At 43.3% G+C, this 18,847-nt stretch overlaps 1 protein-coding gene across 7 annotated transcripts in view; it reads right to left on the bottom strand.

Annotated features, from left to right (window-relative positions):
- Positions 1-1,361: 1,361 nt before the first annotated feature.
- The window catches only part of ACTN1 (actinin alpha 1), a 96,558-nt gene continuing 79,072 nt past the window's right edge, over positions 1,362-18,847 (bottom strand). For 3 of the 7 annotated variants that reach the window (XM_083746639.1, XM_083746640.1, XM_083746638.1), the window contains 10 exons: positions 17,852-18,002; positions 16,907-17,015; positions 15,970-16,110; positions 13,084-13,266; positions 12,287-12,421; positions 10,298-10,477; positions 8,711-8,857; positions 7,309-7,389; positions 4,254-4,412; positions 1,362-2,263 (listed from right to left, as the gene is read on the bottom strand). In XM_083746639.1, the coding sequence (XP_083602765.1) occupies positions 2,105-2,263; positions 4,254-4,412; positions 7,309-7,389; positions 8,711-8,857; positions 10,298-10,477; positions 12,287-12,421; positions 13,084-13,266; positions 15,970-16,110; positions 16,907-17,015; positions 17,852-18,002 (1,445 nt within the window). In that variant the 3' untranslated portion in view covers positions 1,362-2,104. Of the gene's footprint in view, positions 2,264-4,253; positions 4,413-6,736; positions 7,390-8,710; positions 8,858-10,297; positions 10,478-12,286; positions 12,422-13,083; positions 13,267-15,969; positions 16,111-16,906; positions 17,016-17,851; positions 18,003-18,847 lie in introns of all 7 variants that reach the window. The other 4 variants (XM_083746642.1, XM_083746641.1, XM_083746643.1 and 1 more) reach the window with 3 other exon arrangements.

Raw genomic sequence — 18,847 nt, 5'->3', positions numbered from 1 at the left:
TAACCAGCCTTGGTGCTACTTGGATAACCACAGACAAATATAGGTGTCCCGTGTGAATTTGCAGATTATTGCTCAATAGGGATCTTGTTCTTGGAACAACAATTAAATTACAGTAATGCAGCAAGAATCCCGATCATTTACACAGGCTCAGATACCTTTGGGGAAAAACTGGCAATGGAGAAAAACATTTGTTCCTAACAAAGATGAGAGATAGTTTGTGTCTTTAAACAGACACTTCAGCACAGTGCTGCCAGCTTTTCACAGTAGCCGCCTGTGGTACTTCCTCTTGTAAAATCTTCTATTCACCGTCCTTCAAAGCTTCCCTTTCCCCCTCACTCCTGTGTTTAAGAATATGTTGATACACCTACAGAGATGTGGATACAAGAACAAAAACATACACAAAAGCTGGAAGAAAATCCCAAGACAAACTAAACACACAAAATTTATTGGTTTCGAAAACAATTGCTTTAAAGCCAATTGTACATTGGGGGGGGGGGGGATTTGTGGATTTCATATCTTCCAATGCCTAGGATTGGAAATAATGCAATGGCTCATCAAATAAGATGAGAATATTTATAAAATTAAGGCTGCAATCCTATGCACACTTACCTAAGAGCAAGACATACTGAATACATTCATACCTCGGGTTGCGAATACAGTCATGCCTCGGGTTGTGATCTGTGCAGAAGGCACGTTCGCAACCTGCAGCGCCACGTCTGCGCACACGCATGACGCGATTCAGTGCTTCTGCACATGCGCGAGCACCGAAACCCGGAAGTATACCGTTGCGGTACTTCCGGGTTTGGCGCGGTCCACAACCCGAAAACACACAACCCGTAGCGTTCGCAACCCAAGGTATGACTGTACAGTGTGGCTTAACATTGAGTAAACTTGCATAGGAACATGCTGTAAGCCTGCAGTCCTATACCCACTTAACTGGGAGTAAGTCCCATTGAACTCCATGGACTTCTGAGTAAGACATGTATAAGACTGTTGTCAGTCACTTAAAAACCTTCTTTAAAACAGGAAAATTGACTGTTAATTATTTCTTTTCTGGAAAAAAGCTGTAAGTTCCAGCAATCTGCATACTTTATGTTTGGTCCAAGTTTATCTTTCGTTATCTTAAGATTATCTCCATTTGAAGCAGTAATACCAGCCACGTAAACATCAATACAATTCCGAAGCAGAGTGGAGGAGGGGAAAGCACTTTGGTGTCTTGCATTTAAGAAAACAGGTAAAAACATGAACATCAGAATAATATACAAAAAACCCTCCGAGCTACCAATGCATTCTGAATAGTGTTGGAAAGCCTTTCTGGTTATAGAGAAACAAATTAACTAGACAAAAGAATGACGTCTAGATTTGTTATCACAATAAGTTTTCTTTTTAATATGGTCTGTGACAAGCAATATCAAAGATGCCAACTCTCAAGCGCCATGTTTGGAAACCAGACAACTTTCAGCAACAACACAAAGTAGGCATATTGCAATTTTAATTAAATATGAAAACATGAGCTGTGTACATTATTTTTCCCTAAAAAACACAGCAATTTCAAAAAGTTTTATTGTAAAATATTTTCATGAAACAAGTGAACCAGCAATACATGCACTTGTGTGCCTCCGCCTCTTAAAATAAATGTGATAAGGAAATAGAGACAGGCGTGGGGGGAGTGGCGCTGGGCTTGGGAATCTTAGGATGGAATGCAACACGGAACTCCATTTCCTATGTCTGAATGGCAAGAAGAAGAAAAACAAACCGTATATATTTTGTGTAATACTTTTAACATTTTCTATTTACGCTTCAATCTTGGAGAAAAATACTTTTTTTTCTGTAATAAAATACGTTTGCTGATATGTAACTTCTTTTTCTGCAGAAAATAATTTTGTAAACCGTCATCTTTTAGGGGCATGATAAACTGTTTCATTTCAACATTTCCCCCTCTGCTGCCCCCACCCCAAATGGGAACTGGGTTCTGAAGTGGAAACAGGAAGGGCAGAGGGGGAGCGGAAGAAAAAAGGCAGAGCAGAGCCCGCTTTGCAAACAGAAAGAAAAGTGCTCCTGGATGGGAGAGGGCAAGGATGTGTGATGGATAGATAGGTAATAGTTAAAGGTCACTTTCGCCATAGAGAGCTGTAGAGAAAGACATGTAGTCCAGGGCACCAGGTACAGAATCCAGCCCGGTATAAGGTGCCATTCTAGCAATGCAATATTCAGCTTGATCAGGAGGCAGTTCCCGTCGCAATTCATCCACAGTGATATAATTCTGTAAGAGAACAGAGGGGTGTCCTTTTTTATTTTAACTAGATGACGCAGGCACAATTTTATTAATGTAAATTGAACTTATTTCCATATTAACTAAATACAGTCATATCTTGGAAGTTGAACAGAATCTGTTCCGGAAGTCCATTCGACTTCCAAAACATTCAAAAACCAAATCGCGGCTTCTGACTGGCTGCAGGAAGCTTCAGAAGCTGCGGAAGCCCCGTCGGACATTCGGGTTCCAAAAGAACGTTTGCAAACCGGAACAATCACTTTTGGGTTTGTGGTGTTCGGGAGCCAAAACGTCCAAGTTCCAGGGTGTTTGGGATCCAAGGTACAATTAGTGGTTTTATTTGACATGCATTTTCTGAGTTTCTGTTGCTTCCCAATTGGGGTGCAGCATCTTTTATAATTTGTAGTATTAGGACAGGGATGAGGAACCTTTTTGGCTCCACAGGCCAGATCCTTACCCATCAACTAATGTCACAAATTACATCAGGGGATCTGGTGTTTTGAAGTCCTGAAAGCAGCAGGTAGCAAGGTGTAGCTAACGGAAAGTCCCCCCCTGCTTCATTTCAAAGGAAAAAATCTTCCTGTTAGCAGGACCTTGCTGTCTGCCATGCGGAAAACCTATCTGAGCAGGTTCAGGTGTGTGAGAGTGAGTTCCCTGCAGAGAGTTCTCACATGCACCCAGACCAGTCAGGATCACCCTGCCATCAGCCAATGTGCATATGGAGTACAGTGGTACCTCAGGTTAAGGACTTAATTCGTTCCGGAGGTCCGTTCTTAACCTGAAATTGTTCTTAACCTGAAGTGCCACTTTAGCTAATGGGGCCTCCTGCTGCCGCCGCGCCGCCAGAGCACGATTTCTGTACTCATCCTGAAGCAAAGTTCTTTACCTGAAGCACTATTTTTGAGTTAGCAGAGTCTGTAACCTGAAGCGTATATAACCTGAGGTACCACTGTACTGCTTATTACTGGTAGCTGCCTTACATCACTTTGGAAAAGCGGTGTTTGCAAATGCTCCTCCTTTTAGCTTGTGGGCAGGCCGTCTCAGTGGGGTGGAGGGGGAGACTCCTCTCCCTTATCCTGCTGCCATGACCCCACTGGAGTAAAAAAAGAAGAAGCGTGACCTGCTTCAAACAGCACTTCTGGAAAGAGCTTTAAACTCCACCCATCAGCTAATGAGTAGGGATTAAAGCCTGCTCCCTTGGCTGTTCCTACCTGGGAACAGGGTGTACGGCCAAATGCAGGATTAAACCCTGTCTTCTGACCCATCAGCTGATGACACTCGTGACCAGTGGTTGTGTGGGTTGGAGGGAAATGGCCTTGCAGGCCAAATTGGGCCAAATTACCATAAGCAAAAACAGGTTATATTAATGTTTCAGCCAACCTGAAATAAAGGGTTTGTTTCATTACAACACATTCCTAAAATCTTTATTTGAAAAACCCAGGTTATATTTTTACATTTCAGCTGTCACGGGGAAGCGCTGACATGTAGCACAGTTCAGCGAAGATCAGAGAGAGACAAGGCCAGACAGGAAACTTGCAGCTAGCAGTTTTATTAAGAATCAGACTCATGGACACTCATGACATATGCTCCCTCAGCATAAGCTGTTGCTTAGGGTGTCTTGCTCCTCCCCAGCTAGTCTATTTTCTGTGTGTCATATCCCTCCCTCTGCCTACAGTGAGTCCCAAGGGACCTTCTCTAGGGTGTCTGCCTAGTTTTCTGCTCTATTACATAAAGCAAGTGCCTTGTTTTTGGGAGTGGGAGAAGGAGCTGGCAAATTTTCAACTCCAGTATCTCCCAGCTCTCCTCCTCCGGGGTGTGTTTGGTCATCCAACACCAAAACACCAACACCGGGTCTAAATTGTCTTCCACTGCACTCTCCCTGGGGGGCATCTTGGTCAGGCTGTTTCCACCACTCCTCATCTAGCCAGTCCCTGACATCACCAATCCTAAAACCACGTAGCGCACAAAAGTCTGAACTCACTTTATCTCCAGCCAGGATCTTGAAAGAAGCCATAACTTGGTCAGCTGTGTCAGTATCTGCAGTTTCCCGGGACATGAAATCAATGAAGGCTTGGAACGTCACTACTCCAATGCGGTTGGGATCTACAATGCTCATAATTCGAGCAAACTCTGCTTCACCCTGGACAAAGATACAAGAGTTAGCAACAACTCAGTCTACTGGTGACAGGAAAGGATGAAATAGGCATTTGTTATGGAAACACACCATAGCCTTTTGCAAACTGGCCACCCCATCCCCAGTGATGCTTTGGACTACAACAACATTTTTTTTAACAATTGCTGCTCTGGTTGGGCCTGATGGGAGTTGTAGTCCAATCCATCTGGAGGGCACTAAGTTTGGGAAGGCTGTTCCAAAGGCATCGAGGATGTATCACATGAAGAATTAATTGAAGTAGTTTGCATTTGAAGTTATAAGGAATACAAGCTCATAAATGTTTGGCACCAAGTAGTAGTCTCAGCACTGACACCCAAAGAATGGGGCTGCTACCCCTTATCTCAGGTCTGATAAGACAGCAACCAATGGAAGCCAATGGCGTAACTGCTTCAGGCAGAGACATTCCTCTAGCTCCAACCAAACACCGCCCAAATGCTATATTATTATGATGCTGCTGCTGTTGAGTGTGGGCACTGCATGGCACCAAGTCCACAAGAAGCTGCTGTGTAGAAACACCCTCTTTATAGGAAGGGAAACACAATAAAAGTACCCTTGACAGTTTCGTGGTTAGGAAACATGGTTAACAAAAGCTGATCTCACGGGAGATTAAGATTCACCAGATTTCACATCTTAGAACTGGGTGCTTGAGAACTGTAATGTGTTCACTAGCAACTTCCTTTTCCTCTTTATAAATTTTGTGGCAAGAATAAGCCTAAGGGCCGATTTGCATGTTATTGCAGAATCCCCCTCCTTTTTTCTAGCCCATGCAAATGGGCTATGCACATGAGCAGTGTAAGATGTGGGGTAGCAAAATTCATGGAATTCAGTTGTGGCAACTTACATGGTTGGGGCAAGCTCCAGACCAAAGATTTGAGATCACAGAGTCTGATGAAGATAAGCTCAGTGGCCCTGTGACAGCTAAAATTAGTAGTACTGCCAGATATGAGATTATATTATGAGGCATCCTGTCTCTGTTGATTGAAAGAATGGATAACTTTGGAAAATACACTTCTTTGGAAAATAGCATTGCATTCTTAGTACTACTAATTTTAGCTGCCATGGGGCCACTGGGACTGATGGGTGGAATATAGGCAATATGGGAAGGCACAGACCGTCACCATATCCTATAGCCCTTCAGTTGATGGCTATAACTAATTTCCCTTCCAACGACTTCTACCAGCATAGCTCCAGTTCCAGAAAAATGTGAGTATACAGTTGCCCTGTGGGATTGCAGTTCTTGTACACTTTCCTTGGAATAAACCCCACTAACTACCATAGGAGTTTCTTCTGAGTAAAGATGGTTTGCCTTTCACTGTGAAAATATGAACTGTTCACAAAATGGCAAAGACATGCCTAGAGAGAGCTGTGTTGCTCATCGACATTGATGTCACAGAAAATATGCATAGAGTATTTAACAGAAAAGGTGCCCAAGACTCTTGTGCAGCTGCATCCCACACTGCACAGTTAAATGGTTTTCATCTCTTGGTTGATATATTGCTGGTTTTGCCGTTTGTTTTTATTGCGAATAAATCCAGTTGTTTTTATGGATTTGTGAGACCGACACAAAATACCATTTTTGGCCAAAGGGGAGCTTCGAAAATGTTTGAATAAAAAATCCCCTTAAAACAGGATTCAACTAATGAATCCTGTCAAGTAGAAGCCTTCAGCAAGGACTTTCACATGTGTCATAGGGCTTTCCCTGCCTTTTCTCCCCCCGCCCCAAATTGGCTCTGGGGACAGGGGTTGAGAGAACCTCTGCAATTGAATGCAGGGGGGGGGGGCGCGCTTCTGTTTGGCAAGCCAAAATGCTAGCCCTGATCATTGAATTTCTTCCGTCCCCAATGGATGTACATAATGAAGAAGAAAAAATCATTTTTTGATAAACCAAATCTCGCAGTTTAAATGTGGGAAAATGGACTATTTTTACAGCAGAAGGACAAGTGTGAAGGGTTGTTGTGTGGGCTGCTCACAATGAATTAGCAACAAATGCATAATTATAATGCAAAAACAAAGCAAAATGGCCATGGGAGAACTAGGCTTAGACATTGCTTTGTTCTACTTATTCAGAGGTCAACCAGGAATCAGTTTGGATTATATTCTGATTCTTCTTCCAAAAATAAAGTATGAAGTCAATCCGGTTTGTAAAGAAATATGCCACTGATGCCATAGATTTTATTCACAAGTCACGGGACTGACAAAGCTTTACCTGGGTTCACTAGCAGTATGCCCTTTTCTCATTTAAGGGTCAAATATACCACTGTGAATATAAGTGGCAGATGCTTCTACCTTACCATATTGTAACCAATGGAGATAAGGCAGGTGCGGAAATCTTCAGCATCCATCATGCCAGTCTTCTTCTACACAGTCATAAAGGGATGGTAGAATGAAAGGGAAAAGAGAGGAGTAGAAAGTAGAGATGAACTCACGGAAGGTGTTAAAAGAATGGAAGATGAGATATATTGAACAACAAAAGAAAATACGAAAATAATTTGAAGAAAACAAAGAGATGGATTCATTCCATTGAAAATAAAGGAGCATATGAAAGTTTAAGGATCAACAACAAGAAGAAAAGGGTACCGATAAGAAGATAATTTTTTAAAAAATGGAGAAGAGAAAGGAAGGCAAGAAGAGTTTTAGGGAATCAAGCAAATGGAATGTGTAACCGAGAAGAGAAAAATTGATTTGACAATGCATGAAGAAAAGAATGGAGTTATGACAGAACATACAATAGTATGCAGAAATACGCACAATAAAATATAACAACATTGACAAGACGGATTAAAACAAAAAAGAAGAGAAGGGAGAAATATGTTATTCCCTTATGGTTTGATATTTGCCTGAGTTCCTTGCTAGCATTCAGTACCTGTGCATCGTTTCCAATATCGTAACCCAAGCTGATGAGGCAGGCTTTGAATTCCTCGGGGCCAAGTGTGCCGGAGTGGTCCTGGTTAGGCAGTGCGCCAGCCAGCAGGGCATGCAGTGCCAGTGGGGTGGTGGCATAAGATGAAGAAGAGAAGGAGAACAAGAAAGGGGCAAGGAGAGGAGGAGGAGGAGGTGCCCCATGCAGCAGGTGGGGAGAGATTGGGGGGAGAATGGCATGCAGGAAATAAAACAGGGGAAGAAATAAAAAGTGCACAAGATTAGATACTGTGCTCACATTTTGTATTGTGCTAATGCTGCCTTTTTTTTCTTTTGCACTTCTTTCTCACAAAATATGACCATGCCAGGGACAAATGTTTGCTTTGAAGACTGCTTTTCATTAGAAACAATTACATTTTCTTCAACAAGTTTAGAAGAAAACATTTATTGAGCCACCTGGACTGCAGAGTGGTCCCAACTCTGCAGCCATTTTTAGTCCAAAAGGTTATCCTTGAAACAGAACTTGGACCAAGTCTCCTGCTTGATGCTCCCTGCACTGAAAACTAGACCTTTGTCTTTAACTTAGACGTTTACCCAGAGATATGACGCAACATTAAATTGCCTTTGTATTTTCTAAATTGTAAAAAACAAACAAAAACAACTCACATAGTGAATATAAGCTACATTAAAATGCGAGTGAAATAGAGGACTTGACAGAGCACGCCTAAAAGCTACACACTATTAGCGCATGAAGTGACTACATTTTCTACAGCCATTCCATGCAGCCAGATGTCTTCCTTTGTGCTGTTGCTGACATAACAGTATTTTGTCTGGATTCAGTGGCTTGAGCTGAAGATTGTTCCATGCAAGGTTAGCCCTGGTCTTTTTGAGGCAACAAGAACAATCCAGAAGGAAGAACGTGAAGCACAGACAGTGTGGCCTGAACAAGAGGCTTACTGACAGCGATACCTGACCTGTGAGCTTACACATGTAGAATATTCGTACTGCAATGAGTTATCACTGTACATTTTCTAATGGATGGATAACATACAAGAGCTTTGCTAGGAAGTGGCATGCAATCAAGTTCAACAAACAAACAACCCCCACAACCATTACCTACTCTCACAGAGGCTCATTAGGTTAATGTGGCCATTTCTATTAAATCTGAGAAGGGTTTGAAAATCAAAGAGATAAGGTTTTTAAACGTTTGTGTTAGCATTTCCTTTGAGTCCCCAAACGCTTTAATGTTAATGGACTCTGCCACATTAAAAAAATTTTTTTTTTTACTTGAGCTGTGGTTTCATAAGGAGAATTTGAGCCTTGGTTTCCATTCGCTTCTATGGAGAAACTCTCTGAAGTTACAGGCACTACTAATCTCCACCATCCCAACCACCCATGCCGCTTACCCTGTCAAAGTGGTTGAAAGAGGCGCGGAATTCATTCATCTGCTCCTGGCTGATTCCTTTGGCATCCCGAGTCAGAATCTGGTTTTCCACTTCATTGGTAGTCCTAGCAATGGTTGTGAGGAGCTGCTCCCAGCCCACTCTGATGTGCTGGAGGAGAAAAAACGATTTCCCGCCTACATTTTAAGTTGAGAAGCAGCATCTGGAGACTAGTCAAAATGCAGTAAAGTGATTGTAGACTTGGAAAATGTGCTGCTCAGTAGGGAGAGGAAGCACATAGCAATGCTGGTTGCAAATAATGGGTGTTGTAGTCCAAAATATCTGGAGGGCTCCAGGTTGGGGAAAGCTGACCTAGGTTTTCATTTAAAACAAGGGTAGGCCTAACCCAGCCCACTAGACCTTACTATGCAATCCAAAGCACTCCCTTGGCTTCCCCAGGTGTGTGCACATTGGCGTGGACCATCGGAGAAGTGGGGAGGGCATAATTTTCATCCACCGAATGGTGCTTTGGGTGGAAGGTTTTTCCTCTACATGGAAATGAAAATTGCCTATTGCTCCTCAGCACTCCAATCAGCTGTTCTTCCTGATCAAGGTATCCAGGGTAGAGAGGTTGAAACTGCCTGGCACCTTGTGATGGAGAAGAAAACCACCATCACCCACAGCTGATGTGTGGACCAGCCAAGGAGTGGTAGGCAGTTTTCATCCCTATCGTCATGCACTGGAGGTTTAAACCTCCCCACCCAGCCGGCTGCAATGGGAATGCTCTTCAGATGGTCTGTGCCAATCAGCTGAGAAGTGAAAAAAGAATGATTCTCATTCCCATTCTGGCACTGCAGTAGGTACGGAAATATCTTCCTTCCTAGCTGATCTGCATTGATCAGTTGAGGAGCTGGGGGCGGGGTGAGCTTTCCACTGGAGCAATGCAGCCCTATCCCCAGTTCCCACCCCACATTTATACAATGCTGATAAGAAACTGCTTATAACCCAGAATTCCTTATTGATTGATTTAATTTATATACCACCCTTTATATACCGCCCTATACCCAGAGGTCTCAGGGCAGTTCACAGAAAAAATCACAATATAAAAAATATATTGTCATGATATCTACTTTAATTGGTAATTCTTACCAATTAAACAGCTGGCAAGCTCCAGCGACTGCCCACTCACATTTGCATGGACTCCTCAGACTTGTCTGAAGTGTTGTTCCTACACTTTTAAGGTTGTTGCCTCAAACCTGTAATCCCTTATGTGCCAGCCAGTCCCCATTATGTGAGGGCCTTATTCCTCACAGTCAAAATATTCTATCTTGGCTGCAAACTATGGGCCTTAAGCAAAGGTGAATCCAGTGGGGTCCCAGACTGTGCTACTGAACATTAAACCAGTCACCCTCTCTGTCATTTGCACAAGTGAAGGCTTTAACCAGAAGTGTTGTATGTCAATATCTGTACACGTCTGCATGGCTAGTCAGTGCTACTAGTTTAGCACCCTTTCCCCCAACATCAGTTTAATCAAGAGCAGGGTTGGGTGGCTCAGGGTATTACTCCTTGCATGCCTGGGCTATACCAGCACAGACTTCCCCTGGCCTTTACCTCCATAGTGTAGTTGGTGTGCTTGTTGTCAAAGATGAGCGCCTCTTGAATCTGTTGGTGATCTCCCTCCAGCTGATCAATCTTTGGTTTGTAATTCACAATGCTCTTCTCGTATTGCCGCAGGTGATTGAGTTGGTCCTCCAGAGTCCCGTGCATCTCAATGGAGATGCGGCCAATCTCCTGCATGAGCCCAAAGGAAATGAGCAGATGAGTGACAAGTTTCAACATGTAAAGCATTTGTCTGCAACTGTTCCCTAAATGGACTAAAACATCCTTTAACCACAGGCCTTGTCATCTCAAGGGGAAAAGAGCTTCGCTTGCAGGTTTTCAGAGAACAGGTAAACAAAACCGAGTCGCTGGAATAATTCACTGCAGCTCTACTGAGTTAAATATTTAACACCAACTGAAGACCTGCCCAGCTGTGTTAAGGACTTTCAGAAGATAAATTTGTTTCCTTTTTAGCACAGTTACAAAACTATCCTAATCCCTTGCTCAATGCTGCCGGTGGAGGGGTGGGTTTAGGTGGAGCTGTCCCTCCGCTGACTGGGGCCATTGCAGAAATCTTCAATATGGCTAAAGCACAGGCTGTTGGGAAGCTATCATTGGTGGTGTTCCCACCAGTGGTAACTAGTATAGGGCTCTGAAATGAGCCATTACAGGTGTGGGATGGAGCAGGCCCGGGGGGGGGGGGTAGGCAGTGATAGATTCACTGGATCCATTTCAAAGAGGGGAGATGATCTGGCCCAGGAAGAAAACCTCAAAGCCATCCACTGTGCCTAGAAACGTGGCTCAAAAGGAAGTCAGGAGGAGCCCTAAGTTAGGGCTTCGCTTTATTTATTGGGTATGTATTACCGATCAGTTATACCTGAACCTAGCAGATCTGGAGCTACACATTGTTTTAAAACCATATGTATTATGATTGTGACCAGATGCACCGGCATGTACTCAGACTGTAAAGATAAAGGGACCCCTGACCATTAGGTCCAGTTGTGTACGACTCTGGGGTTGCAGTGCTCATCTCGCTTTATTGGCCGAGGGAGCCGGCGTACAGCTTCTGGGTCATGTGGCCAGCATGACTAAGCCACTTCTGGTGAAACCAGAGCGGCGCACGGAAACACCGTTTACCTTCCCGCCGGAGCAGTACCTATTTATCTACTTGCACTTTGTGTTTTCAAACTACTAGGTTGGTAGGAGCAGGGACCGAGTAACAGGAGCTCACCCCGTTGCTGGGACAGGCTCAGTGGTTTAACCCACAGCGCCACCCGCATCCCACTCAGACTGTAGGCAAGTTTTAAAAAAACAACAGCCAAACAAATATGCACAGCTGCACGTACAATGTGGTCCGAAGCTACAGTCAGTTGTGGTGTATGTGTTTTAAAACCAATCTGAAGCTAATTCCGATGGAGCAAGTCTGCAACATGCACATGCAGACGAAAAATGCAAAGCACAAACTATTCCTAAGGCACATCTCAGTTAATTTAGTACCTACTTAATTTAGCATTTTATTATAGAAAGCTACCCTCAATAATTTCTTGTATAAGAATGGTTTTTAAATAGGAAGTAACCACTGGCCATTGAGTATCTTAAACAAAGAACATGAAGATTAGTAAGGAGAGAGGAAGAAAGGCCACTTTGCAAGTATAGCTTAGCACAGATATACTGGCTCGGGGGGGGGGGGGAGATTGCAGCCACTTTGTTCTTCCCCAGTCCTTTAGCTCAGCACAGTGTTGCAGCTAAGCCAAGATCATGGTTAAGCTCTCTCCTTCTTAGCCACCCTCTGTAGCCAAGGTTTGTTCTGGAAGCTAGCATGTTTGCAAAGTCCCAGTATGTAAGCCATGGTTTGGGTTTTCATGCTGTGCAAACCAGGCCAAAGAGAGTGGTGACTTCTCACAGCACAAATCCTTTTCACTGACAGGATGAAAAGACAATGGACAACTAGGAGGCTCTCTATCAGCAAAATGGTAGTTTTAAGTATTAGCAAGTTTTTACCTCCATCTTGGTTTGGATCCAGGGCCCAATGACATTGGCCTGAGCCCCAAACTGCTTGCGAAGTCTCTCATTATGCTGCTGGCGTGCATGTTCTTCCATCAAAGCCTGGTCCCGCCTGGGAACTAGTTGTCTCACCTTCAGCAAATATGAAAAAAGCTTAGAAAAATTGAGCTCACTGCTGTTAAGCCTTCATAAACAGAAAGCGTTCTGAAGCCAGAGAAGCCAAGTTCTGTGCACTGTTAATCAAAAGGATAAATCCAGCCCTCTTCTGAACAAGTAGGTATTAAAATAAAAAATTCCATTTAAGTGGATTAATGCTCACAAAAGAAAATTAACACCTCCATATCTATTATAGGTGAGATGCAACGTAGGAAATGTCAGCAAATCATCCAAAAGTCAAGATGGAATGCCAATATTTCTGTAAGTGCTCCAAATAAATTAATTCTACTTGGTGGGAGCATTGGTGACTTAAGTCACCAGACCGCTCAATAAATATATATTTCACAGGCGGAAATTATTTCCTACAGCACAAGAAAAAAACTGAGTTCAGAATTACCTTTTATAATCTGCACTGTGGATTACTTGCCTGCAAACCAAGAGTCAAGATATTACATTGCACATCTATAAGAATTTCAACTAAGGCTGCAATCCTATGTACCCTTACTTGGGAGGAGGTTCATTGAATTCAGTGGGATTTACTCCCAAGTAAAAACGTCTGAGATTGAGCTGCTTGCCAGAATTCCAAAAGCAGGCTTCCAACCTAGAAGAATAATTGCCAAGCCTAGAAAGCAACTCACGTGGTCCCATTTGCCATTGATTTCCTGTGGGGTGATGGTGGTGTAGGGGTTGGTTCCTGCCATGTTGACATGGTAGGTCTGAACGATTTTTGACACTTCGTTGTGGATTCCTAGAATGGCCTGTCGCTCCTTGTCTGCATCTGGCAAGGTAGCTTTGAACTGTTCATGGGCTGTGGTCAATCCCTGAAGGAAACAGACAACACAAAAACAATTTTTAAAAAGAACAAGCCCATTCCCCATCATGCTGCATTACAAAACACCCTTTTCTACAAATGAGAATTATAAAGGCAAGGAACTGCACTGGAGCAGTGGAAAATTAAATTGTGCAGCAAATAAAACTTCCTACTGCATGACCACTGAAGGACACGCTGGAAAGATTTTAAGGCAAGAGTGCCAAAAGCACATTTCCATTTTCGTATTCTTGGAGGCCATTTTCTTACATCAGATAGGGGTTGGGCTCTGGCATTTCTGGGTTGCAGGCAGGGATGGCGAAAGCTCCCCTTTGGTAGTAGATGGTTTAGCATAGCGGAAGGTAAAGGAAAACTGAGTCAGAGCCCAAATCTATACCTGTCTATTCAGAAGCAAGCCCTGCTGATTTCAACATGGCTTCCTGTTCCATATGTTGGTGTGAGACTGCTGGCTTAGTTACTGCAGGAATTACTTACTTAACTATTCCGAATACTTGTTTTCTAAAGAGAAAGATGCATAAGCCCAAAGGGATGGCAAACTCTGGCTCTCAAGATGTTGTTGGACTACAACTCCCATCAAGCCTGACCACTGGCCATGTTGGCTGGGGCTGATGGGAGCTGGAGTCTCACAACAGCTGGAGGGCAAAGGCTCCCCACTCCTGCAGTATATCAGCTGATCTGCAAAGCCTGTTATTTTATTACTTTTATTTTATTATTTATTAAAATTGTTGAAGGACGACAGGACAGCTCCTCAATCCTTAGCACAGGGAATGGCTATGACTAACCAGAGGTGAGAAAAGCACTTTTTATGTGTTCAGGAGGCACTTTTTGCTGCACATTACTAAACATATGCCAATTTTTTTTTGCCATGCTGAAGAAAACAGATTACCGTATTTTTCCCTCTATAACACGCAGATTTTTTTTCCTAAAAAGGAAGGGGAAATGTCTGTGCGTGTTATAGAGCGAATGTGTGGTCCCTGGAGCCGAAAAATCAGGCAAAAATCAAATCGCCAGGCAAAAATCAAATCGCGGCGCTTCACGGAGAAGGGAAAACTGAAAAGAGGAAGCGGCTGCTTTCCGGCATTCTGCCTCAGGGTCTTACTGCCCACCCCCCTCTGTTTCGTTGCTGTGTTTGCTGAAACGGAACAAAGAGCAGGGAAAGCCCCTCCCCTCCAGGCAAGCTCCAGTGCTGCTGGGGGAGAGGGAGAGAGAGGGGGGAAGGGAGAGAGAGGGGGGAGGGGGAGGGAGAGAGAGAGGGGGAGGGAGAGAGAGAGAGGGAGGGAGGGAGGGAGGGAGGGAGGGAGAGAGAGAGAGAGAGAGATGGCTGGCTGGCTTGGGTGGGGGAAAACTTTTGCCTTTCTTTTCTCCAACCCGTTAAATCCCTCTCCTGCATTCTTAGCCAGCTGCTTCTCTGCACACCCCTCTAATGTCCCTTCTTTGTTTTTCCTTCGCTCCCCACTTAAAATGTGGTTACAAAGCATAGATCCACATGGATCCTCAGGATCTTTGCATTGGGTCACCCCAAATTCACCATCAGATCACATAGCATGTCCATGGCTACAGCCTGCCCCCCCCAAAATCACGCACCCACTGTTGCCTGGGGCTGCAATGGTGCAAAAACGTGGTTAAAAAGCATGGATCCACATGGCTCCTCAGGATCTTTGCATTGGGTCACCCCAAATTCACCATCAGATCACATAGCATGTCCATGGCTACAGCCTGCCCCCCCAAAATCACGCACCCACTGTTGCCTGGGGCTGCAATGGTGCAAAAACGTGGTTAAAAAGCATGGATCCACATGGATCCTCAGGATCTTTGCATTGGGTCACCCCAAATTCACCATCAGATCACATAGCATGTCCATGGCTACAGCCTGCCCCCCAAAAAATCACGCACCCACTGTTGCCTGGGGCTGCAATTGTGCAAAAACCTGGTTACAAAGCATGGATCCACAGGAATTCTCAGGATTTTGGCATTGGGTCACCCCAAATTCACCATCAGATCACATGTCTGTGGCCACAGCATGAAGCCCAAAAATGATACATCCACTGTTTCATTCAGAATGTTTTTTCCCTTATTTTCCTCCTCTAAAAACAATGTGCGTGTTATGGTCAGGTGCGTGTTATAGAGCGAAAAATACGGTAAGTTGTTGAGACCTGGAATTAATGTAGCCCTTATCACTGAATCAAAAGGGTTAGGTGAGAACAAAGTGTTTATTTTCGGAACAAGACACATAATAGATATAGGCCTGGGAAATGGGAATGTATGGGAAATTTTAATTTTTTTGGTAACCATTTCCAGAGGCGTAGTTGTGCTATTGCAGCAAAAATATCAAAGAATCACGTGGCACCTTAAAAACTAACACATATATTATGGTCCTTGAAAGCTTATTGCCATAATACATTTGTTAGTCTTTAAAATGCCGTAAGACTCTTTGTTACTTTTGATTTTTGTGTTTCCTTTTCTCTTCTCCTCACTTCATTTGCTTCAGTTTGTATATCTAACAGGTAGAGGGAACCATCCAATCTTTCCCACCAGTTTACAGGCAGTTGCTGTTACCTGCCTGAGCTGTTGAGAGAAGGTAATTTATTTCCATTGCTAAGCTTTGACAGGAAACATTAGTATCAGCTGATATTTTGCACCCTACGAACAAGAGCCAAAGATGTATATGGCTTATCCAGTGAGAGAGGGTACATACCTGGATCTCCTCAATGGTATGGACTATGAAGGTGTCCTGAAGATCTTCCATGGCCCCCTCCATCCAGTTATTGAAAGGGGCAGCTCGTTTGGCATATTCTAGATACAGCTGGTCAATTGTCTCCAGCAATTTTTCTGTTCTCTAGGAAATCCACCCAGATAAAGAAGTTAGGTACTCTGAATTTGCCCCACACTCCCCCTGTCCTAATGACCCACCAACATGGCATTTCCTCTTTTGTTACTCCTCACAGTCCTTTCTCCTAGCTTTCTTTTTTTAAAAAGAAGCTGTGATTTACGTTTATATTTATTTAATTTATATGCCACCCTTCTTCTCAAAGCAATCCAAGCAAAGGACTTAACATTATTGACATTTAAAACAGTACACCTTCCCTCTTCCCACAGTCCACAGAACCACAGTTAGGAAGCAGTTTCAAGTTACAGATTTTTTCCCCAAGCTTTTTTAAAAAAATAAATCAAAGAATTGATCGCAAAGCAGTTCCCAATCATCAAAATAACAGGAAAATCAATGAAAAAATATCATTTGATTTATGATACAGCATTTAAAAGCAATGAATAAACCACTGTAAAACATCATAAAATCTAAAACTAGGCCTTCTTGGTAGTGGTGCCAGGCATAAAACAAAGCAGGTCCATCGGAAGCCTGGCACCACTACCAAGAAGGCCGTATCTTGCATCCTCATGCAGAAAACAACACTCACCATGGGAACAACAAGAGGAACCCCCTCTGCTAATGTCAAAACCTGGGCAGGTTGGTATTGGAAGTAGGCCTGGGCGGTATATCAATATATCGCCCAACACTGGTATGAGGAGCAGACCGCGATGTCGGCTTCACTGTGTGAAACTGCCACCCCACTCTGCCCTCATACAATTTGGAGGGAGAAACAAGCTGTATATGAAACATAGGAAGAACCTTTTACCTCCAGGGCTTCTCGTCGTTTCTGGGTCAGGGCCCCAAGGTTATCCCACTGGTCACATATTTTCTGGCACCTGGCATTGACACTTGGGGAATCGTAATAATCCAGCTCACTAGCAAAAAAAGTTGAAAAAGTGGTTTACCAAACACATTGGTAAAAGTTGGAATCTATTCATTTTTTTAAAAAAACAAGCAAACATGTTGAAACTGAATAACCTGCTAATGCTGTTAAAAGATGAAGAATAGAGCCCTGGCTGGATCAGATCAAAGGTCCATCTAGTTCAGTATCCTGATTCTAAAAGTGGTCTCCTCCCATAGCTGTCAACTTTCAGATTTGAAAATAAGGGATCAGCAGCCTCGAAAATAAGGGATCGGCAGCCTCATCTGTCCCGGGAACAGTCTACGGGATATCTAACAATACGGGATAGCAGCGGGAAGCAGCGGGGAACGGCGCTGGAATAAGGGAATTTCCCACAAAAAAAGGGAAGGTTGACAGCTATGTCTCCCACACTTGTGCCCCCCCCTGCCCTACCTTGACCTAGCAACACGTCTTCAGAGGCATACAGCCTCTCCACACGATGACAACTCTTACGGGCTCAGGTAAGCCCCTGTCTGAGCTTGCAGGCAAAATGAACATATAGATGCAGGTATTCAAATATGGATCAATGAAATCTATGAACATCAGTTGTTTAAACCCCTATTGCATTTTGTTAGGTGTCATAGAGAAAAGGTCCCTTTCTCCCCTCACCAGCCTACACCCCTCTTTTTGTGCTTTAATCCTTGTCAATGTTTTCTTTCAAATAAGGGTGCTTCCCTATAGTCTTGTGTCTAAAAAGAACTAGATTTGCCTTTGAGCTCAACGGGTTCCCCAGGCTTGCTGACTGTTGAAAAGGCCACTGTTTGGTTATGTGTCAAAAGGTGATGCCCATTTGCTAGGTGAAAGCCGTACTTGAGTTCTTGTGCAATAGCAGCAATCTGTTCCACACGGTCCTGATGAGCAGCAAGATCACTTTCAAATGCCTCGTGCTTCTTTAACAGGGCCTTGATCTCTGAGAGGGTGGCAGTTTCATAATCCTTCTGCTGCAACATTGCCTCTTTACCTGAAGGGGGTGCCAAAACACAGGAAAAATGAGCAAAAGACCAACAGGTAAGGAGTTTGGAGGAAGTTTTGATAGAGCAGCATATCTATCTATCCTTCCTTCCTTCCTTCCTTCCTTCCTTCCTTCCTTCCTTCCTTCCTTCCTTCCTTCTAAAATAGTTTCATTAACTTCCAATATATAACAATTACAAAAAAGGGGGGGATTCCAACTTGCCCTCCTCCTCACTTGAGGAAGGATTAATCTAGTTAAATTTGCCCAAATCCAATGTGTGATTTTGGTAATTGCCATTCTTCAGGGTTCTTGGCGAAGTATTTTATAAAAGGATGCCATATTTCAACAAAATTATCCTCATCATTTATATTAGTCAATGCATGTAATCTTTGTGTTCCTCCTCCATGAGGTCTGGAGGGTGGCAACATGAGAACAGGCATTTTTTGTAGTAGCTCCCCACTTTTACAATGCTCTCCCAAGGAAATTTAATAAATAGAAAGTACTAATAATTAATAACAATTTAATCAAGCCCAATCCTCAAGTTAACATGAATAATTTTTACCATTAACAGAGATTTGTTGCAGGCTGCCCTTATTTTGACCCATGGGGAAAGCCTTGGATTAAGAACAGGCAATTTTGGGACTGCATAAATTATCTGAGAATTGTAAGCTTCCATATTTTTGCAAGGATGTTCATTAAAAAAAATAATTGTCTGCAACCCTACAATTTAACACATGCACAAAACAGAAACACAGAATGTGCTAGTGGACACAAAATACAGCTCTCTGAGAATCTTAGCTTTAATTCTTTAAAAATAAAAATAAAAACAGATCCCTAATGACTAGAAAGACAGG

This window comes from Podarcis gaigeae, assembly GCF_964106915.1.
Source record: "Podarcis gaigeae genome assembly, chromosome: 1".
Taxonomy (NCBI): domain Eukaryota; kingdom Metazoa; phylum Chordata; class Lepidosauria; order Squamata; family Lacertidae; genus Podarcis; species Podarcis gaigeae.
Note: the sequence above shows the minus strand (reverse complement) of the source record. Positions and strands in the feature narration are given on the sequence as shown.